The following is a 21,684-nucleotide window of genomic DNA, read 5'->3' as shown; positions in this document are numbered from 1 at the left end:
CGGACTCTGTTATTCACAGTAGAATATTTTTCCATAGCACAGGCCCGGGGGCTTCCTTGCAAGAGACCCTGAGGACTCGCTGGGCAGAGATTACAGCTGACCACAGCCCCTTCATCCTCCATCCCCACAGGCCAACAGCTTCTGGGTTTAGACTCGGAGAAGGTGTGAACCTGATCCAGAAATCTGGTTCCCAATGGGGCAATCTGGGCAAATTGCCACTCCACGGACCACTCTGTGGTAAGGCCCTACTCCATGTTCCTCTGGCCAAGCCACTGAAAATCATCTTTGTACCCAGCAAGCTCTTAGGAAGGCTTCTGTCACAAATATATTGTAAATGTTTGCTTGATGATACGTGGAAAAAATAACATCTGGCAGATGATTCAGTTGTAATCCCACAACCGCAGGGCTGGATTAAGAGACATACTTTGGGGACCTGTTACATACCTTTGTGCCATAGTTACTTGCTAATCGGGATGAAAAATGACACAACAAAAAATTTCTTTAGTGCTTTGGTTGCATTAAGAGACATTTCCTAAGAAAAAGCAAGAAGTTATCTTATTTTCTCATAGAAATAACACAGTGGATATAGAAGGTGAATTAATTAAATTTAAATTCTAGGCTATTTTAATGGTTTCTCAAATGTTCTGTGGCTGTCAGCTGAGTCACTTATTTGTATCTGGCACCAGGATGTAATTTCACATTTAAAGAATGGATTTCAGCACTGTACTTGCAAATTCTAAAACTAATCACATTTAACAGTGAGGATGTTCTTAAGTGACAACTTGTCTTTCCTACAGTTGCGAAAATGCATTTGGATATTTTCCAGGTATGTCTGAAAACTTCTGGGCTAAAAGTACTTTTTCTTCTGTCCTCACACATCTTTACACAGCAACATGTCACAAATAAAAAGGTTTACAGGTCACAAAACAGTAACTTGAATGCCAAAATAAACACCTGGTACGGGGGGAAAGTGTTTGTAGACTAATTGGGGAAAGAAGAATCTTTGTTTGTTTTGCTGCTAACTCCACCTTATAGACCCATCAACCTCAAGCAATGCACATCCTTGTTTCTGGAAGTATTTTGAATGACGTGTCAGCTCCAAAGTGTTAAATTTCCTGGTGCTGAAGCATCATTTCTGGAGGAAATGCTTCAGGAATAATATTACAGGAGCTCAAGCATGTGTCTGTGGTTCCACGTGGCAGTGAAGAACCTCATGGTGGGTGGCTCGGTCCTCCTGGAGGCAGCAGGTTTCTTTTCAGAGTAACCTGCCATATCCCACCCTGATGCCGTTGTGTTTCAGGTGTCCTTTGCAACTATTTTTTGGAGCTCTGCTCTACTGAGATTCCTGCACTGTGTACTTGAGGAGGTTGAACTCATGTGATGAAAACTAGGCATGAATTTTTATACTCATTTTTAGTAAGGTTACATGAACCAGTCTGCACCATCTTACAATCAGCCTGAAGGTTTGTTTTGGAAGCCACCTTCCAAATTCAGGTAGTAGAAAGAGTCTCTTCCTCTCCCCCTCGGTCCTCCCTCTCCCCCATTCTACTTATCCAGGCCTGGTTTCTGAGGTTTTGCAGAGAGATAGGAACGTATTCAAATTACTAGCAACAACTGGAGAAGACCAGTATCTTGATGCTTCTTCTGACCCAAAACTCCTGGACTGGAAGAAAAATGACATTGTGATATGGTGTGGTTACTATTTCTTTAAGTAAATGGGTCTTTAAAATAAACAGTTAGATCAAAGAAGCACCTGGTTTTACTTTATCTATAGTTTCTCCCATGGTAGATATGACCTGTGAGAATCCCAAATGGGGTTTCCTGCTCAGGTCAATGCAGATAATACTCAGGGGTGAAATTACCTTGGGATTCATAGACCCTTCTCTGGTGGCATATGGTGCAACACCTGTGCTGAGCAGAGCAGCCATGCTGATGCACAGTCTGTCCGCAACCTTGTGCTTGCACCCAGCTTTGTGTTGGGAAGGTCAAGGGGAAGACCAGTGCAAGCTCCAGCAGCAAAGGACCCCCAGGAGGTCCTGTGAAATTAGCAGTATATCAATGAGTAGAAGCCCACTTGATCCTGCAGATGAGGTACAAGGAAAGGACACCAGAGGCAGTTCAAGAGGTTGTGCCATTTGCTTTGCAGCAGTAAATAAAAGTCAGAAGAGGACAGAGCCCTAGTGAGATGAAGGAATTGTAACAAGGCTCCTTTAGTACAGATCTGGGTCTTGCATACAGGAGGGAAAATGGGCTTCTGACCTGCTTGTGACATTACTGGATGACAAGACACTCCGCTCATCAGAAAAGGTTCAGTGACTATAATGCAAATGAATGGAAAGTGTTCAATTAAATGCTGCTTAAGGTGAATATAATGAACATCCATTCACTCCAGAAAACGGAGGTCAAAGGACCGCGTGGTCCCCTCATGTTCCCCCTTTTTTAATATAAAGGTCAACTCATTTGGCTTCATGTAGTGAGCTGAATCGGGCAGAGGCATCCTGAAATACAGAAGCCAGGCTTGATACCTGGACTCCTGAAGTGCAGGAAGCTGGGACTACACTGGTGGCCAGTTCAGGGTTTTTTTCTAGGACAACATTTGTGTTACTTGTAAGGCAGGTGTCCAACTTCAGGCTGTAGAAGCTCCTTTGGAAATACAACCCAAGCAAAGCCAGTATTTTTCAGGGAGTTGTTTTGTGGTGAACAGGTGCTCCTGCTGTCAGGGACACAAGCCAGTGCAGGAGCTGAAGCAGTGGTTCCTTGGCTTTCCAGAGAAGGAAGTAGCAACAAATCTGAAGGTTTTTCTATAACCTGTGAATCTTTCTGACAGGCAGTAACCAGTCCCAAAGGGAACCTCAGCTGAAAGCAATGCTGCAACAGGTATGGAGATCCCAACTGGTTTGAGAAAGCTCGTCCATGCTGCATGGTTGCTGCGACTGTGCATAGCACTATCTGTTGTCCATAGATATTGGACATGCTGGTGAACACTGGATTTTTATTGTGACCAGAGTGGGAGATGGAGGCTTAAATTCCAGCACAGCAATGCAAGCTGCCTAAAATTCAGGTATTTCTAGTGAAAGTAAGGGAATTCCACTGACAAACAATCCAAAGTGCTGTAAAACAAATTTATTCCCTATGTACTTGTAGGCAGTGTCTGTAGGCCTCTGCTCCTATTACAGACAGTTTATTTGTGGGTTTCTCAATATTATAAAATCCCTGAACAGGGAGGAAACAGCCTGTGATTTTGCATTTTAGTCTTATTGTTTTTTAAAGCTTGTTCATATGGGACACAGAGGCTTCTCATGGATGAGCTGTATTGGATCAGGAGCACCAGTAGCATTATTGAAGCAAGAGAAATGGCTAGTTCTGGTTAAAACTACTGAAAAATATAATTTGTGTTTATACAGAAGGAAGATTTTTGTCAGGATAGGCTGTCTCTCTTGCAGTCTTTAACTCTTGGTGCTAGGATACTGTGGTTGCAAAATCAGGGGGCACATTCAGCTGTAATGCAGCATAGGACTCAGCCAGAAAACCTATTTCATATTGTTAGGTAGAAAATAACTGGGAAAGCCCATCAGTTACAGTGGGCATTCTTTGAGGAAGACCAGAAATCGGAGAGAGAGAGAAAAAAACAAACCAAAACCAAACCAAATCCAACCAACCAAAACCCCACGATAATTAACAGAGCCCAACCTATATGTTCTCTTTCTTCCTTTCTCCTCTCCAAGGAACCACCACTTCAATGGGAAGGAAATTGGGGGTGGGGGGTGCGCTTCCTGTAGTCACATGAATGTAATGGTGAAAGTGCATTTGGGATGAGAAGATCAATATAGGAAGAATGCAGAAAAGGGCTGAGACAGTGGGCGAAGAAGAAAAGAAGCTGTTAACCATTTTTCCTAGGAACAAGAAAGTGTGTGTGTATGTATAAATGCATGTGCCCAGGGAATGCACACAAATAAAAGGAGATGCTTTGTCTAAGGAAGGCAGTGCTCCAATTTCAGTTTTCTTCTACCCAGGGAAAAGTGTCAAGGGATTTTTTTTTTTTAGCTTCGTGAAACTACAAAGGTAACGGCTTTTTACCATACCAAATCAATACAGAGTTATTTTTTGTGAAAGGTAGAAGAATAAAGTCAGCTGGGCTGTGAATCTGTTGCAACAAGGGAGTCATGAAGACTTAGTTTAGTCCATGGTAGCAAAGTTTCAAAGCGGAATTTGATGGCATTTCTCCGGAGTCTTTCTGAGCATACGGCAACACTCACAGTCTCATAGGGATTGTCTGGGACTGTGTGACCATACGGTGGAGCAACATCAAAGTCAAGTACACTTTTGATCCATGCCGACACTAGCAGATTATGATCTTGCAGTTGTAGAAGGATGGCACTGGTTTCTCTCTGCTTTGTTGCTACTGATCTCACAGATAAAGGGTGAGAGGACTGTGTGGCAGTGAATCATATGCAGAAGTCTGAAGAGTTGACACAGCAGCCATCTTGCATTCATCTTCAGGGTTTCAGCCTCTTCTATAAGTTGTAGTAGGTTCTTAGGCTTTAATAGTTAGAGTATTTCTAGTGTTGTACTGGTGTGATGAGCAGTTGGGTTTTGTAATCCAGTTCATAAAATGTCTGAGCTAAGATACTGTGATTTACCAGACTAGAACTCTGTTTCTGGTGTTGTAATTGAATCTCCCATGGCTTTGGGGAATTTGCTTAACTTCTCTGTGCCTCAGTCTCTCATCCAATGAAGGGGGGCACATAGAGTTGTAAACATCATTTAGAAGTATCTAGAGCTCTGGACCTCTGCAAATAGAAGGAAAATTGCACAAAATAGCCCTGTTTGGGCTACTGGGATTTATAAGCCATGGGTTTATTTTATAAACCCATAGTATAACCCACTGAAGTATTCCACACTTCAGATGTTATTTTTCATGTTCTTGTGAAATCGGAGTGCAAAGCCAACCCAAGTAAATGTTCCTTTCTCTTTCTGTACTGATCTCAGAATTTTCCTTCTGCGATCAATCAGAGAGAACAGTATATGATTTTTTGGCAAATGTGTTGCCCTCATACATGCACCCACACACAGATTAAATGTCTGAAGTATTTGCACAGAGGGAGCAAAAGACCTTTCCTTTGTACAGACATCTTGCATGCCCCTTTGCTTTCCTGCATCTTGCCATTTCTGCAGTGTTTTCTAAGGCTGATCTGCAAAGATGCTGCCACTTACCACTCACCAGCTGGGCTGCCAAGTGCTCACCTGGGGCCTCACTGTCTGTGAGCAAGTGGGAGGTACCAGGAGATGCTGGGGAACATGGGCTGAATATTAGATGGGGACGGAGGACAGGGCGTCCTTGCTTCTCTGGCCCAGTGAACACCGAGATTCGCCACCCAGGCAGAGTGCCAGAGTTCGTGCTATTGTCAAGCTTTCTGAATGTCGACTGATTTTAAATACCTTTATTTATTTATTTATTTATTATGATAGCTTTGAGCATGTGCCAGCTGGTCAAGCACACATTGCTGCTGCCACAGCCTGTAGCTCCTTTGAGGATTAGATACAGTGTATTTTCAAATTATTTTTTGGTTTGTTTGTTTGGCTGGTTGGCTGAAAATAAAATTGCAAGTTTTCAGCTGGAGTTTTTCATTTTCTGTCAGTAGGATGGGGAGTTAATTTCTGATCAGCTTTCCTCCATTCCTTAAAGACTCCGAAGACCCATTTCAACCAGGAGGAAACCAGAAAGGGGGAAGAGCTGCAGTCCTGTGTCTTATCATAACTCCCACAGGAGCTTCATGGGTCACCATCTCCTCTGCACAGGCACCATTACCTAAGCTGTAGGGCTTGAGGTATTTATTTGGCATATTTATATTAGCTGGTTTATAGGAAAATATATATTTAGGCCACCAACTATAAGGTCTAAGTTCAAAGGGGTACTAAGAGATGCTGACCATTCGCAACCTGACTGTCCAACCCAGCTTCTGACCTGGGCTATATTCCCAGCTCTGCTTGTAGCACATTTTAGAGTCACAAATCTTTGTAAAACAGGAAAAAAAAATTGTTTATTGTCAGTGCTGACATATGTCTTTGGGGCTATAGAGGAGATAGTGATACCTGTATCTGCTCTGTAAATAAAGGATTTTAACCTCTATGACTCTCAAATGGCACCTTTGACAAACTCTTAAACTTTCCTAACTTAAAAGAAAAAAGGACCTTAGTCACCTTGCAATAGATGTACAGAATAGTACCAGGTGGCGACTGCCTGTGGCATGCTGCTCTTCTTGCAAGGACAGCAAGAGGAGCCTGAATGAACAACAACAAAGCAGATCCAAGTATCAGTTTCAGCTGGACAAGCCCATATTCATTAACTAACTAGCCTGCCCAGCTCGTTTATTATTAATTCTGAGTGCCATCCAAGTGGGAGAAGCACCTGTGATGGAGTGTCAGCCATCAGAGGTGTCTGTCTAACAGAGTCCTGTCCATCACTAGCTGGGTAGGCCACCAGTGCTGCTGTCAGGGTGACAAGCCTTTGGATGGCAGCTCAGCTTCCCGTCAGGGCTTGCTGGATGAATGTGGTCACAAATAGGAAGGGAAACACACATAAAGTATCTTTTTCCCTTCTTGTCTTTTCCTCCTAACAGTTGGCCTACAGATTTGTAATTTTAGGATAAAAGTCACTTTCATGGTTTACTTATGATTTTTTTTTTTTTTTAAATGAAATCCTGTAAATCTAAGCTGAACTCAGAATAGCACTTCCATTGCTGCTGAGGAGGAGTTCGTAGGGTTGAAGGTCACCTCTAGGAGCAGCTCTAGGAGGGCTAAGAGACCCATGAGCTTCACCCTGAGGGACTCAGCCTGGGTGAAGACCTCTCTCTGCCCCTGTATTGGACCATCTTGGATCAGGGTTGCCAACTTCTAGCTACAGTCAGAAGCAAGCAGTTAAGCAGCAACTTATCTAAAATATGTTGTTTTCCAAAGCAATCGCTGTCAGTGTAACCATAGATTTATACAGTCACTGTCTTGAATTAGATTACTATATAGACTGGACCATAAAAATAATTCAAGTTTGAAAATGATAAAGACTTTCTATTTTAAAGCTGACTGTTAAAATTTTTATGTTCGCTGAAAATAGTTGCCACTTAGATAGGTCCTATAAGCAGATTTTTGGTTTTGTCTTCCTTCTCTCGTTGAATACATTCTTCAGTTTTGAAGCTGTTGAAAGAGCAGTTTCTATACGAGATATGTAAATGCACGCTCTGTGTAGTCAGGGTCTTCACATTTCACAGAAAACTACGACAGTCCTAATCTTGGCCTGAGATTTTTTCCACTGATGGGGACTGGAGTATTCCAAAGCTGTGTTTAGCAAACAAAGGTAACCCGAAGCCCCAAAATATCCATTGCATTTGCGGAGAGCCTGTAATCCTGTCAAGGTAACCTTTTTGTGATATACAAAACAAGCCAATACTGTAATAGTTGTGCATCTTGGATCCAAAGTTCCAAAATCCATGTTGATGAGATGGATTTTATTGGAAGATCAAATTATCGCAATTGTACCTGTATTCACTCTGTGAGTCACTTATTTTTTTGTTCCCTCTTCCATTGTATCTACCTGCCGTACCAGCTTTTTCTTAAATATTTGCTTTATAAGTACACCTTCCAGAACACAGCCATGATTAATGATGAAACTCCTGGAATATTACCTGCCTACATCATTATACAATTGATATCTATTCTATATAATAGTAATAATAATTAGATACTTTTTTCCTTGTTTTCGCATTGACATCAGTATATACTGTCACTGTTTATACCAGCAAACCTAGATTGAATTTCAACCTAACCTGTGGTACCATAGTATTAGAATAAGACTATAAAGGCTGAAATCAATGGCTATTTTGCTATCAACTTGGTTAGCTGTAGTGTTTTTCACAATCAGACCTGTTCCACAGAATTTCAGACTTCACTGCCAAAAAAGGAAAATCCCAATATTTTGTAACCCAGGACTTGACTTTACTCATGAGGACATGATAAGTATCCTGTTAAAACTATAGATGTACACCTACGTTTAAGCTTATCTTCGCAAAATATTTAAAGAACACTTTAACAGATATTTTTTTTTCATTTGGAAGTAGCAGTACAACTGCAGTGCCTGGTAGCAATCTCTTAGCAACTAAGCTGCATTGGGCCAGCTTTGATATTCTTATTCTGCTGAATGATAATAATCCTGTTGAAAATTAGCTAAATCATGGAATAAGGTAGCACCAAGAAACAGTGATAAATGTGGCTGAAAAAAAAATAAAAATCACATTTTATAATCTGTTAAATTAAAAGCTGTCATTTGCTTTAAATGATACAATTTAGTCCCACTGCAATATGTTCAAATACAATCCTGAAATGAGACTAACCAAAGAAATGTGTGTGGTTAAAATTGAAGACCTTAGTTACAGCTACATCAGAGTGACTAAATTCAGGATAAGCCGATATAGAACTTTACAAATCTTTGAATTTTATGGCTTGTGCAAACTGGAGGCAGGTGAACTCAAACCTTTGCTACTTTTTAAAGAGCACTGGCATTTTCAATATGTATTGAAATGGAACAATACATCTCTAGTTTTTATTATAAGTCTTCTGCCTTTCTCTTAAATTGAAGGTTTTGGTTGAGTTTCAAACTTGTGAGGAAAAGCTGAGATGGAGTCTTCATTATGGATCCTTTCAGATTTTAGTTGGTTCATCTCTCAAAGGTATCATTGCAAACAGCATCTTGATAGAGAAAAAATCTGGACAACATAAACAACCCCCAAATGCTGCTGAATCGCTCTCCTCTGGGAAGCTGGTTTTTGTGTATCAGGACTGAAGGCAATGATGTCCCCATTAACATGGGATGGTGGAACTGATTTAATAAATTTTTCTGAGACATTTGGAAAACTAGAATTATCTGTATCCCTTTGAAAATCTGCCTTACCTTGAGATGTGACTCATACCCAGCCTGTGATTAATTTGCACACAAATCTAGCAATTTTGTCAGGTTTGTCTGCCTAGAAACTTAATTTGGAGATTTTATATTAATACCGGATCCTTCACCATGGGCTTTTCTTCCTACTGTATTTGGCTCCCTGCCACCCTTCAATTCACAGACACACATTCTAGCTGTCACTGGCCAGAGGAATCAACTAACAAACACAAATAAATATTTGCTGTCCTTGGTCAAACCTTTGCAGAAGGCCCCTACCCTGATTAGAGAGGTATTACCCAAGGAGTAAATAGATTCAGGAAAAATGACAGTATAAATACATCATCTTCACATCCTTTATCTGTGAATCTTCAGTCACAGACGCTTATTTTGTTGATGTAGTTTGCCACTTAGAAAAGGGTAAGTAAGTCTGCAGACACAGCTGAGGTCCTGCCTTACCCATCAGTCAGTGGCAAAGCTATCAGCTAAATCTGGGTTGCAGACTTCTTATTCCTAGTGATGATGTACTAACCAGAAATAAGGCAACCAGGGGAAGTATAAGCAGATATGCTGTGGAGCAAGTTCCCACTCTGTTATCACAGAAATGCCTGAAGCAATTTGGTCCACAGGGAAGGCTGGTGGGCAACAGCAGAGAGTGCTTGATGGTGGAGAGAAATATTTCCATCTATTTTCTAATGTTTTATATCTGTAATTTTCCAAACTCAGCCTGTGTCATAGCCATATCAGGAGCTTAAAACTCTGTGTAGCCTTCAGCAGAAGAAGGATCTTACAGACTTTAGGGATCACCTGGTTTCTTAAATCCCTGCTTGGATTACAGTATTAGAATCAATGCACATAGGATGCAGGAAAATACTGTGGAACGAAAATGCCTCTTACTCTGTAAGAAATGTTTGTGGTGTTCAAGACAATGGATGACTGTTTGTATTAAACAGATCTCCCTTGTTTGGAACAGAAGAAACAGCTCAACCGCAGGGCGTGTTGCCTCCTTGGTCCTCCTCCACCACCCATGTTTCCACCACCGTCCTTCAGGCACAGCTGGAGCACTGTAAGTGTGGCCCAGGAGCCTTTCTTTTCTTTTTACATGACTTTTTATGTATAAAAAACACTGAGGCATTCTCTCAAGCGCTGCTTCAAGATGTCACTCAGCAAACATGTTGACATGTCTCTCTTAGGACAATCGTTCAACACCCTAGACAGGGGCTTGAAGTAAATCTCAAATAGATCAAGGAATGAAACAAGACTGTGTTTGTTCAGGCAGTTAATTCAATTAGCTTAAAATATTTTCCTTACTCTGTTTTGGGAACTTTTTTAGATTAAGGCAATCCTCAACAAAATGAAATGTCAATGCAATAAACCAAGTAAGGACAGAAAGGCAATTTTCCATCCTGCACAATGATTTCCAGGTGTACATTATGTATGTGGCCTATTTTGCATTACACTTACCTTACCCAGTAGGTGGGATGAAGGTCCTGAAATCATCCTATGGAATCGATTCCCACCATTTCATTTTATGAAAAGACTTGTTTGAGTTGCTGGTATGGAGTTTTCAATCACCCATCTATGCGCATACCTGCTCTGTACGATATGTATCTGGATGCATATGTTAACATATGCAACATACAGGATACAATGAGTATATGATATAGCAGTTTGTCCAATTACACTTATTGGCAGGGTTTGTTAACTCCAATATGTTTTCCATTCCAACATTAAGAACTTTTCTACCTACTCAGTAATTTCTCTTTCTTTCTACTATTCATTTACCATCTACAAATACTGCAATTATTGCTAGTGTTATGTAAATAATGATTAGTAAGGTGTCTGACAAGAACTAACCCAAGAAAAAAATACAGTGTAAAATCTTCCGTTTTCTTCCAAGTGATCAGGATTGTGCTATTACCCCAACCCAAAATCTAGTTGCCTCCCTATTCTTCATCCACTCCCCTCCCTGTACTTTGATTTCCACAGAAAGTCTACCCAGAAACAAGACCTCCTTAGGAATGTGGTGTACTCCTTCAGTGAGGATGAGGTTGGGACCAGGGTCCTTGGGATTCCCCAAGCAGCCCAAAGAGTAATCTGCGCAAAAAAATCACCCTCCACATGATCGCCCCATAAAAACATGAAATAAAACTAAGTAGTTACCAGGAGGATGTGAGCCATATGAATTCACTACAAGCAGTTTGTGCTTTGGAGTCTCTAGTTGGAGCTTTTCTGGAAAATGGCTTTTCACATGGAAGCTGAAGATCAGTTGTGTTAACCCAGTGTTTCTGGCACAGTGTTCATCTGCATTTCCAGGGGAGATCGCTCTTGTCACGGAACATAAATAAGGCAGTTCACTCATGCAAGCCTAATTTTGAAGTCAAAAGATTAGACATTCATTGATCTTTAAAGGCATCAGCTCTGGTCTGTGGTAGATGAATGCCTATGGCTTAGTATCTTCTGGAGCGAAGTTCACACTGCCTATACCCCCACCAAACAGAGTGTCTATTATTAGAGCAAAGAAACTATTTTTGGAGAGGAGCTACTACTAGCAAAGTGGGATGGAGAGAGAGCAGGGTCAGGCCTAAGAATAGGCCAGGGTCCCATGCTAGCTTGTTGGGGTGTGTGACAGCCTGTCTGCGACGTACTGCTGGGAGAAGAGGACGAGGAAACATGGGGCAGGACACTATGCTGAGGTGTTAATGTCCAAGCATCCGTGAAGATAACCTTGTGACAAGCCCTCGGCTTCCCCCTAAGGGAGCAAATAAACTCTCTGGAGGCGGTAGCATTTGGTGGCTGTTTATTTATGTGTTTCTCCCACAGGCTGCGTATGGCTGCATGTTCACTCATATGTTTTATGTCACGTAGAAGCTGCTTGCCCTTGATACGGAAGAGTTGTGTCGGGAGCTCCAGATAATACAGCCTTCTTCTCTGCCTGAATCATTTTGCCCCAAAGGGCCTCCTGGCCCCCAGGTGAGTGATGCATTTGTGATTAAATCACATCGTTCTCTCACTTGCTCCAAGGTCCTTACAAAGCTGTAAAACATCTTTTGCAAATGCTTTTTATCACTTAATAAGCATATCAAGCTCTGGCTTAATTTCATTTTGATATGACTATGCATAAATCATGTAGGCTTTTTACCCTGTGTTCTCATCCCTGCCTTGCACAGTCCAGTAGGTTTCAAGTTCACCTTCTATTTTCATGGAGTTTTACAGTGGGTAGCATCCAGTAAAAATCCCATAGGTACCACCAGTTCCTTCAGAGGCTCTTTATTAGTTTTTTATTTTCTTTAGATTGTGTTGTTCTTTATGTGAGGGAAAGAGCCTGTAGAGTGGATGCGCAAGAGGCACAAAGAACTTGAGTGTTAGTGGACTACATCCCTGAGAAGGCAAACACAGTACAGATCAGAGACAAGGAGGAGCTTCAGAAGGGCAATGGGATGGGATTCAGGAGACGTGGGATCTCCTAGCTTGACCTGCAACATCTGCCTCTGACTTGCTGGGTAGTTGTGAGTTAATCCCTTTGAGCTGTCCTTTCATTTTCTACAATTTGTACATTCAGAAATCTTCTGAGGGAGGTCAGAGCTCTCCTGAAGAAACAGTCCAACTCTAGGGGCAAGGTTTTTGCAAACACCTCTGTCATGTGGAGAAGATCACCCTTCTGTCTTTCCATTCCAGTTTGTTCTCTTGAAAGAAAAATGAAATTTTTTCATGGAGAGGTACTTCCAGTTTCTCCTGCAGCATAGACAGTCCTTCTGTATGTGCCATGCATGGTGCTTTGGGACAGTGATCTTTCTCCAGGCCTCTGGGTGCTGGTTTTATTACAATAGAGCTAAGAGGAGACATAGCACAGGATCTTTGCTGTGACCGAGGCTTTGGCAGCCTGAGAAGTTAACAAGCACCCAAGCATTGTTTTAAAAGTATGGACAGTACATCACAGTAAAAGTACAACTATGTGGCAAAGAGCTTGGCTTTAGTTATCTAGAAGCCAATACTTCAAAAGGTATTTGGAAATAGTCTGGAAGCTGCAGTGTGAAAGCCCCAAAGTCCAGTCTTATGAACCTTGACTTTATTGTTCTGCCATTTTGACTTTGCTGAGATGCAGGATGAGGCAGATTCCTTTAGCAAGTGAACGATGAGGGGTGGAGAAAAGCGATGGGAAGTGTTTGTTCTGTCCTGTACTGAGAAAGGTCTTCTCTGCGCTATGAAACGGCCCTGCAGTGTGGCTGGCCACAATCCAGAGTTGCCGTACATGTTGTGTTTGTCTGCATTTGTTGTTATTTCAGTCTTTGCTAGACTATTTTTTTTAAATCCTCTTAAAACTCTCTCTGACTTAAATTGGAAGAACAGTAAAATATTAAATCAATTGTTCTACAATATCCATTGCTATAAATAATACTAATCTTGCAACCAAATAATCTACAATCCCTCCAAGAACATTTTTAAATAGTAGAGTAGGCTGGCAGATATTATCACAATGACAGACAGTAGGGTGCGTATAACATGGCTTTGGAATTTTTAATTATAAATTACAGGACTATATCTTGTAACGGGACAATGTTAGAGCCAGCAGTCCTCTGGGAAGCACTTTTATGACAGTGTTCATCTGAAAAGAAATGCTACCATTACAAAGAAAAAAAAAAGAAAAGAAAAAAATCTAAGAAGTACTACTGAATTCTTCTCTGCTGTAGCTTGCATGGCTTTTAAAGGAGTTGCAGAAGCTCATATTGTTGACTCAGAGCTGAATTTTAATAGTTTTTAATAAGAAGGAAAATTAGATTTGTAATGACTTAACTCAGAGTACAATTCCTCCCATGGGTAACCTAAGGTAAAATGAAGGAAATAAGATAAAATTTGGCTCTGACTCTATTAGAGTACATTTCAATTCACACTATTGAAAACATAAAATAACTCAACTGATGAAAATAGTTGGAGTAATTTGCATTTGAAGGTACACTTTAGTCCTATTCTTGTACAATTTGCATCATGTTTTGGACAGTATAAGACAGCCAGGATCCAAACCTGGAGTGGGTGACTGGTGTGGTGAATCTAATGCTCCTCTGATGCAGGCTTATGGGATTTTTTTTTTGCCTTAGTCATTCAAAAATTAAAGGTGGCCTGTGAACTGAAACATTCTAGAAACAAAAATGTGTTTCTTATTTTTTTTCTGAGATGGGGTTCAAGGTCTCCCCGGATTAAGAAGTCTCCTGAAAGGAGAATCAGCCTCACTGTAGAGAGAGAAATATCTTCAGGATTCAGAAGTGGTGGCAGTCCCCCATGTCCATACCACACTGCAGAGCCCATCTCACAGGTTTTATGCCCCTTCCCTTGCCACCACTTCGGCTGACCTCCTTTGCCAGCTGACACAGTGTCTCCATGCCCTCATTGGCACTAATTCTTCAGAACTCAAACAACTTCTCATCTTTACTTTGCCCCAGACCAACTTTCTCATTAGTTTTCTTAATCCAGAAGATGCCTCTGCACTTTGTATGTCAGTTCAACTCTGCAGCCTGTGGCACGGACCTGGCTGTCACATTTAGAGGTCACATTCAAACACCATATTCAACACTCCAACATTATGGGTTCACACTCTTTCCAGGAGACACTGTCAGCGCCAAGGGTTGAGGGAAGACAACCACCAGTGCCTCCTTACTAATGCAGTTTAATAATAACATCCGCTTTTCTCCCTAGGGCCCACAAGGAATTCCTGGTATAATGGGACCAAAAGGGGAGAAAGTAAGTGTCTGTTGTTATGGGGTTTGGTATGTTCTTGAGGGACAAAGAAAGGAGAGTGGGGTGATATTCACTTTTTTTGTTGTCTGTTTAGTGAATGGTGGGCCTCATGGATGTGGGAATCTGCTTTAATTTGCATGTAAAGCTGTCTATTGGATTCAAGCTATAATATAAATCTCCATCTTTCAGTGTTCATTTTCAGTCTTGAAATATGTTTTATGTTTTTTCAAGATAGTCACATCTGTCTAGAGTATGCATTAACAATTCAGCTCAGGTGCACGTCAGCAATCTTACTGATCCAAAAGCCTTTGTACACCCTGTCCCTCTGGGAGGCCATGAGAGGCAGAGATCCCCCAGGCAGCGTTAATTGTATGTATCAGCTCAGACATTAAAACTGGACTACATGTTAAGTTATGGCTTCAGATCTGCAAAGCATTTGCTCCATGGTGATGTTTTAAAAGCCTTATTTCTAAAGCTGGGCACATAATTATATGCTTTGCTATACAAGGAGATGACTGTAGATTTAAGGCTGAGAACACAGGAAAGACCAAGGAGCTTTATTAAAGTGATTGCTCTCATTTTACCTCTGGAAGCAAATCCTTTAACACAAAGATATTCCCAATATTTATTCATTTATTTGTTTTAATATAAATGCATTGACTAATGAACTGCTCTGATTCATATGGTGCCTATGAGACTAACATATTCCTTTCTCTGGCAGGGGGAGATTGGCAGGCCAGGAAGAAAGGTATGAACAAAGGTGCTGTCTCAGAAACCTCTAATACTTGACATATAGCTGCTGTCAGAGAGGGGTGCAGATAATAGTTAAGTAAAAATTAATTAATCATAGAATTGTAGAATCATGTTGGTTGAAAGAGACCCTCAGGATCATTGAGTCTAACCGTTAATGCAACTATGGCTCTAAACCATGTCCCTAAGAAACCTCATCTATGACTCTTTTAAACCCCTCCAGGGATGGTGACTCCACCACTTCCCTGGACAGCCTGTTCCAATGCCTGATAACCCTTTCCTTGAATAAATTTTTCCTAATATCCAATCTAAACCTCCCCGGCACAACTCGAGGCCACTTCCTCTTGTCCTATCACTTGTTATTTGGGAGAAGAGACCAACACCATCCATGCTACAATCTCCTTTCAGGTGGTTATAGACAGCGATAATGTCTCCCCTCAGCCTCCTTTTCTCCAGGCTGAACAGCCCCAGTTCCCTCAGCTGCTCCTCATCAGACTTGTGCTCCAGACCCCTCACCAGCTTTGTTGCCCTTCTCTGCACTGTCTCCAGCACCTCAGTGTTTTTCTCATAGTGAGGGGCCCAAAACTGAACACAGAATTCCAGGTGCAACCTCACCAGTGCCGAGTACAGGGCAACGATCACTTCCCTAGTCCTGCTGGCCACACTGATCTTGATGCACGCCAGGATGCTTTTGGCCTTCTTGGCCACCTGGGCACACTGCTGGCTCCTGTTCACCCAGCTAATGTTGAAGTTTAACCTGTTTGTGCTGCTTTCCTGGCACCCAGGATAGGTGGCAGGGACCTCTGGGTGCAGGGCTGGAGAGCTGGGCCCTGTGGCTTGGGGAGATGTTCCAGCTGGTTTGAGTTTGACAAACTCCCTCTGTAAGAGCATGTGGCTCTGGCCTGACTATTAAAACAGAGTGGAAAATAACCTGAACTACGTCTCTGTGTATTGAAAAAAAAATAAAAAATACAGCAAAATAAAACTTTTTACTCCTCCAAAGCCTAAACAAGGCTCAGCCAAATACCTCTCATGGAGGAATAACCATTAATGATTACACTTACAGAGTTTTGGCACCAATGCAATATGCTGACTACAATCCTATGCTTAGTGACATATGAGCCATGATACATTGTCAAAAATATGTGCCCCTACATGTGATGAAACAGAATATGTTATCTCAGTTGCTAAGTACCTCCATTTAATGTAATTAACTTGAAAAGAAGACAGAAATGCAAGATCGGATCAGAGATATGCAGGAGGTAGTCACTAACCAAGAAAAGAAGTTCCCTTCTAATAATATACCAAGGACTTTAACACTCTTCTAACAATACAAAAAGGATTTTGACACCAGCTACAAATCTGTAATTCAACTAAACACAAAACACGTAAACAAAAGTCTTTTTTCTTTAATTTACATTGCAAATGCCTTACAGTAAACAAAAATAATACCTAAATTCAAGTGTTCAAAACAGCAATGTCTTAGAGAGAGTCACCCACCAACCAACAAGAGAGTGTCAGCCTTAAACACAGTACCTCGGAACTTACTCTTCTGACAAAAACTAGTAGGTCCAAAAGAGAGGTTGCTCAAACTGGAAATAAAACAGTATAATTCTTGCTAAAATCTATCTGGCTTGTGGGACGTCACTCTTAACCTCAAATGTCATGATGACGTTTCTAAGATCATATTGTCAAGTGGCATAAAGTGATGGAATAGCACTAATCTGCAGCATTTTAGAAAATACTTAAAGACTGATTTACAGGCAGTAATTAAAACAGATAAATAACTGTATGTATGTAGCTTTTGCTAGTCATATAACAGCTAATAAAGAGCAATTGTAGCTAGTAATATGAGAATGTTCAGGATAAGAATATCTTAGTTAAAGATGTCATTTTGCTCTTAATGCAAGTTGGATTTACACTGATATAATTACATGCAGGTCTTTTTTGATTTACATTGTCTTAATAAATGAAAAGAGGATTTAAGCTATTGATACTGGGGTTTTAGGATGATTATTATGACTGCATGTAGACTGACTCTGTAGCTGATCTACTTATTTGAATCAGTATAACCTGGTATTTCTGTGAGCTCACACTTCCTCCAGTAGGGTCAACACAAACTGTATTATGAATACCATATTGTATTTTTTGTATTAAAAGCAAGATAAAGAAGCATATGCAAGTCTTTTCCCAAAAAGCCTATGTTCCTCCATAACTCCTGTCTGCAGTGGAGGCCTGTGTATAGGAATGATGTTAAATGAATTGTTGTAATCAATGTTTTCCGTTCAAGGGTAGACCAGGTCCCCCGGGTGTCCCTGGGATGCCAGGACCAGTTGGATGGCCTGGACCTGTGGGACCGAAGGTAAGACTAAAATTCACATTGGATTACCTGTTCAGCATCATGATCTGAACACAATAGTTGTCTGAAGAAGTCTTTAAACTACAATCTGCAGGAGGCTGGGAAGTTGCGAGAGTGCAAGGCCAACTTTGTGCTTGTACTATATGTCACACTACTCTGCAAAGACTTGCCCAGTCTAGGGTTAAGTTACTCCACTTTCAGCCTAGACCCTGCAGCACTTCTTATGTTAATTAAAATATGTGAAAGTGAAATTCAGTCTAATGAAGACTCATTGATAACTCCTGGTGTCTCACGATCACACAAATCAGTGTTTCAAAACTGACCATAATCTTTATGTCTGCGCTTTATGACAATCTCTTTGCCTGAATTTGTACTTCTTGGCAGCCTATCTGTGTGTCCATGCAATCACAGGGAAAATATCAGGCTGGAATCAGGAGAAAGAGATTATAAACCATGTGGTTTGCTGATCTGATCTTTGAAGCTCATTCCCATACAAAAAAAAAAAATTAATTCCTGTGATTTTTAATAACCAACAGTAGAAGAAATGGCAGGACACACTTTGCTACAGCAGAGTGGTTGCTCTATCTGCATTTATCATAAAAATGCTGCAAAACAGCCCTTTACTGAGCATTAATTTGTGCAAAAGGTATATAGGTCTTCACAGGAGCCACAGCATATGAAGTTTCTACTGGTACTTCTGAGGTAACTAGCTTTTCTCCAATCCAGTGTCTATCAGGCAAAAGGACTGTGTTTAAAACAATGTTTAGTTCAAAGCTGCATTTTCCAGTAAATCTTTGACTCTTCATTTGCTCCATGAGGGTTAGTGTCCCCACTTCAGAGGACATGATGCAGTAGCTCTTGCTACTGCATGAATAATAGTAGGTGACTTCTGAATTCAAACTACACCTGGGAAGCAGATCCTCAAGTTCTTCACAGCTATGTTACCTGGGTGTCCTCCCATTGCATTGTAGGAGCAGTGAGGGCAGAAGGAAGGTCCAGCTATCTCATTCCCTCACAGCCTGAATAGCAAGAGCAAAGCAGACAGAAAACTCATTCACTTGGCCTTTTCCTTATATTAACGCTAGCTGTATTTATGAAGTCTTCCTAATTTTTATTATATCTCCTCTTTGTCTGTTATGTTTTTTCACCACACTCCTAGAAGTATCCTTCACATTGGGTAACAGGGCTGCAAGTTTTACTTGCTATTTAATTCACATTCTTCTGCTTTTATTTTCTCCTCTGATACCTGTCTCCTCTGTTCTTTAGATGGGTTCCTAATTTCATTTCTTCTGGTCTTTATAAATTTTTGTTTCCTGCCTGTCAATGAAGGCTCCAGTTGAATAGAGGCCAGCACATCCTTGTGCTCAATTCCACTGGTTGTATCTCTCTTTCCTCCATTTTCTCCTGATCTCTGATTTTCCCAAATTCCTGATATTCGTCTTCACTATAGTCATTCACTGCATCATCTTCTTGCTGTAAATATCCAGTAAGATATTGGATGGTTTTCTTATTCCCATCTCTGTGCCTTCTATTTCTTCAGCTGGGTCTCATTACCTGTCCTCTCAGACACAGTCTTGGTTCAATCCTTATTTCTCCTGCTTTGTTTCTTCAACTCTTTTCTGAACTTCTGCTGGAGCAGCAGCCAATGCGAAAATCCTCTCCACTACTAGGACAGTGGAAGCCAAAGGAGAATGAGAGCCAACTGTATTCTGCTGGTAGGACTGCTGCATACCTGCGGGGACTACTCCATATTTCACCCCAGCCAGAGAAGTTGTTGTAAAGCCTTTTCGTGATTTACTGGCTCCAAACCACTCTAAAGCACATGATGTCTCAGAACTATGACAAAAGTAGTCATTGTGCCTCCCCAAACCATAAAGGCTTGCAGCAAAATTCCTTTCTTTTCTGCAACTCGGTGGAAGTGATGCTGGGTAGAGACAATACACTGTCATGCAGTAGAAAGGATGCACTTCTGCTGCTAATTTGCTTGCATGTCATTTAACAGCACCTGTCAAAACCAAAGCACAAGTCACACACCCAAGAAAATGCAAATAGAATAATAGGATAACATATGAGGACTCAGACAGAATATAATTGCAAGATAGACCTCTGACTACAATGTTACACTCAGCTCAGGCTTGTCACAAGTACATTCAAACGCAACCTCTTCAGAGAGCCACAAACAATAACTCTCTTTATTGACCTCTTTAGGGTGAAAAGGGAGAGTTGGGTGTGATGGGATTGCCAGGTACAAGAGGACCAATGGGCTCCAAGGTTTGTTAACCAAACGTTGCATTTTCAGACATTGGTTTCTAACGCTCTGCTGACAGCTGCTTCCCTCATGAATTTGCTGGAAAGCATTTATCAACATCTGCCTTTTCTAATACAGCTAAAAAGATACGCTCTCCTTCAAGCAAGGTTATGTTGGCTGGTTGGGCTTGGCTGTGTTTTTGTCATTTCATAAAAATGCTTTTGTGTAAATTACTGTAATGCAAAATTTATTTTAAAAGTAAAACATATATAATTGTATCGCACTAGAAAACTGGAGTTCTTAAGTGTATCTGCAGCATTTACTTGTGTCTGCAATGTTTTCCACACACCTCATAAGACTGTGGAGATCATTTTGGTCTTCTACTAAAACTATGCATATGTATTGACAATTGGATAGTAAATGCAATTTGGTCTGGCTATTCTAGTATCTGTACGTCACTATCTATAGTATAGCCTTTGCCTTTACAAATTTAGGCCACAACATCTTAAAGATACTTTAAAAAAAAAAAAAGTGTAATTAGTGTACTGGAAAGAAGAATTGAACACTATTGTTTACTATATGTTTCTTAAAGAGAAACTCAGTCCTATAGTAATTTTCACATTAGAAGATTACTTAAGTATAATTTAAGGATGTTCCTCAGGGAAAAAAAACAATCAATCAAACAAACAGAAGAGAAAGATTAGTGGCAAAAATGTTTTAGATTATTATTGGTGGCAACTAAGGTTTCATTCACTTTCTGTTACATTTTATCTCCCTTGTCTCAATTTCAAAAGCAACATCAAACCTGCTGGCTTTACCTGGCTTTTTCACATTGGCTTTTGGGCTGACTTGTCTTGCCTTTAATTCATATTTCAGAGCTCTGTTTCAGTGCAATATTAGAAGTTATAATTATTGATTTGCATTTACAAGTTCATGCAATTAATTATTTGTGCTTTGTTCTTTTGAAAGTCCTGCTTCTTGGATAATCTTGAAAGCGAGAGACATTAAAATATCTGTCATTCCCTTTAGGGTTTTCCTGGAACGAGAGGAGAAAAGGTCAGTGTGACAATAGAATAACGTATAGTTTAACAATGGGAAGCAGTTATGCAAAAAAAAAAGAAACAGTAAAAATGAGATTTAATTTTGATGAAGTCGAAAGGTCCCATTGAGGAATGAAAGCAAGCATTGAGAAGAAGCACAGTCCTGTGGCTTGGGCTGGGATGCTGAAGAAATTAATTTTACACTCTGTCTTCTTGTGAACAATTTACTACATTGCACCTCACTACCATTTCCCCATCTGTAGAATGGGTATAATAACCCATGTTAATTAGACACAGAGACAGTTTTTACTATAAGACCATACAGTGGGACCAGAATTGTATGAAGCCAACTGGAGGAAAGAAATCAAGTCTGGAAGTATTATATCCAGGAAAGCATGTGCTTAAAGCAATTATCTAGGGAGAATGAAACCCTTTTCCTACAAGCCTTGCTCTTAATTCTGTTATAATATCACTGAAAGTAATAAGGAAAAGTTTTAAGGTATCTACCATATGCCTTACTCTGGGGATAATGTTGTATTCTGTGTGACTCCAAATAACACCTTTTATAAGAGAAATATTTTTTGCTTCCTTGTCAAAGGGTAGTAATTCAGCTGTTGTCACCCTG

General features: G+C 40.6%; 1 protein-coding gene across 2 annotated transcripts in view; it reads left to right on the top strand.

The window, feature by feature from the left end:
* The window catches only part of COLQ (collagen like tail subunit of asymmetric acetylcholinesterase), a 44,065-nt gene that overhangs the window by 2,140 nt on the left and 20,241 nt on the right, over positions 1-21,684 (top strand). Inside the window, exons 2-8 of one of the 2 annotated variants that reach the window (XM_013367636.3) lie at positions 9,883-9,995; positions 11,798-11,902; positions 14,621-14,665; positions 15,384-15,410; positions 17,703-17,774; positions 19,980-20,042; positions 21,049-21,075. In XM_013367636.3, coding sequence (XP_013223090.1) covers positions 9,883-9,995; positions 11,798-11,902; positions 14,621-14,665; positions 15,384-15,410; positions 17,703-17,774; positions 19,980-20,042; positions 21,049-21,075 — 452 coding nt within the window. The remainder of the gene's footprint in view (positions 1-9,882; positions 9,996-11,797; positions 11,903-14,620; positions 14,666-15,383; positions 15,411-17,702; positions 17,775-19,979; positions 20,043-21,048; positions 21,076-21,684) is intronic. The other variant, XM_021290269.2, reaches the window with a different exon arrangement.

Source organism: Columba livia, chromosome 2, assembly GCF_036013475.1.
Source record: "Columba livia isolate bColLiv1 breed racing homer chromosome 2, bColLiv1.pat.W.v2, whole genome shotgun sequence".
NCBI classification, from domain to species: domain Eukaryota; kingdom Metazoa; phylum Chordata; class Aves; order Columbiformes; family Columbidae; genus Columba; species Columba livia.
Note: the sequence above shows the minus strand (reverse complement) of the source record. Positions and strands in the feature narration are given on the sequence as shown.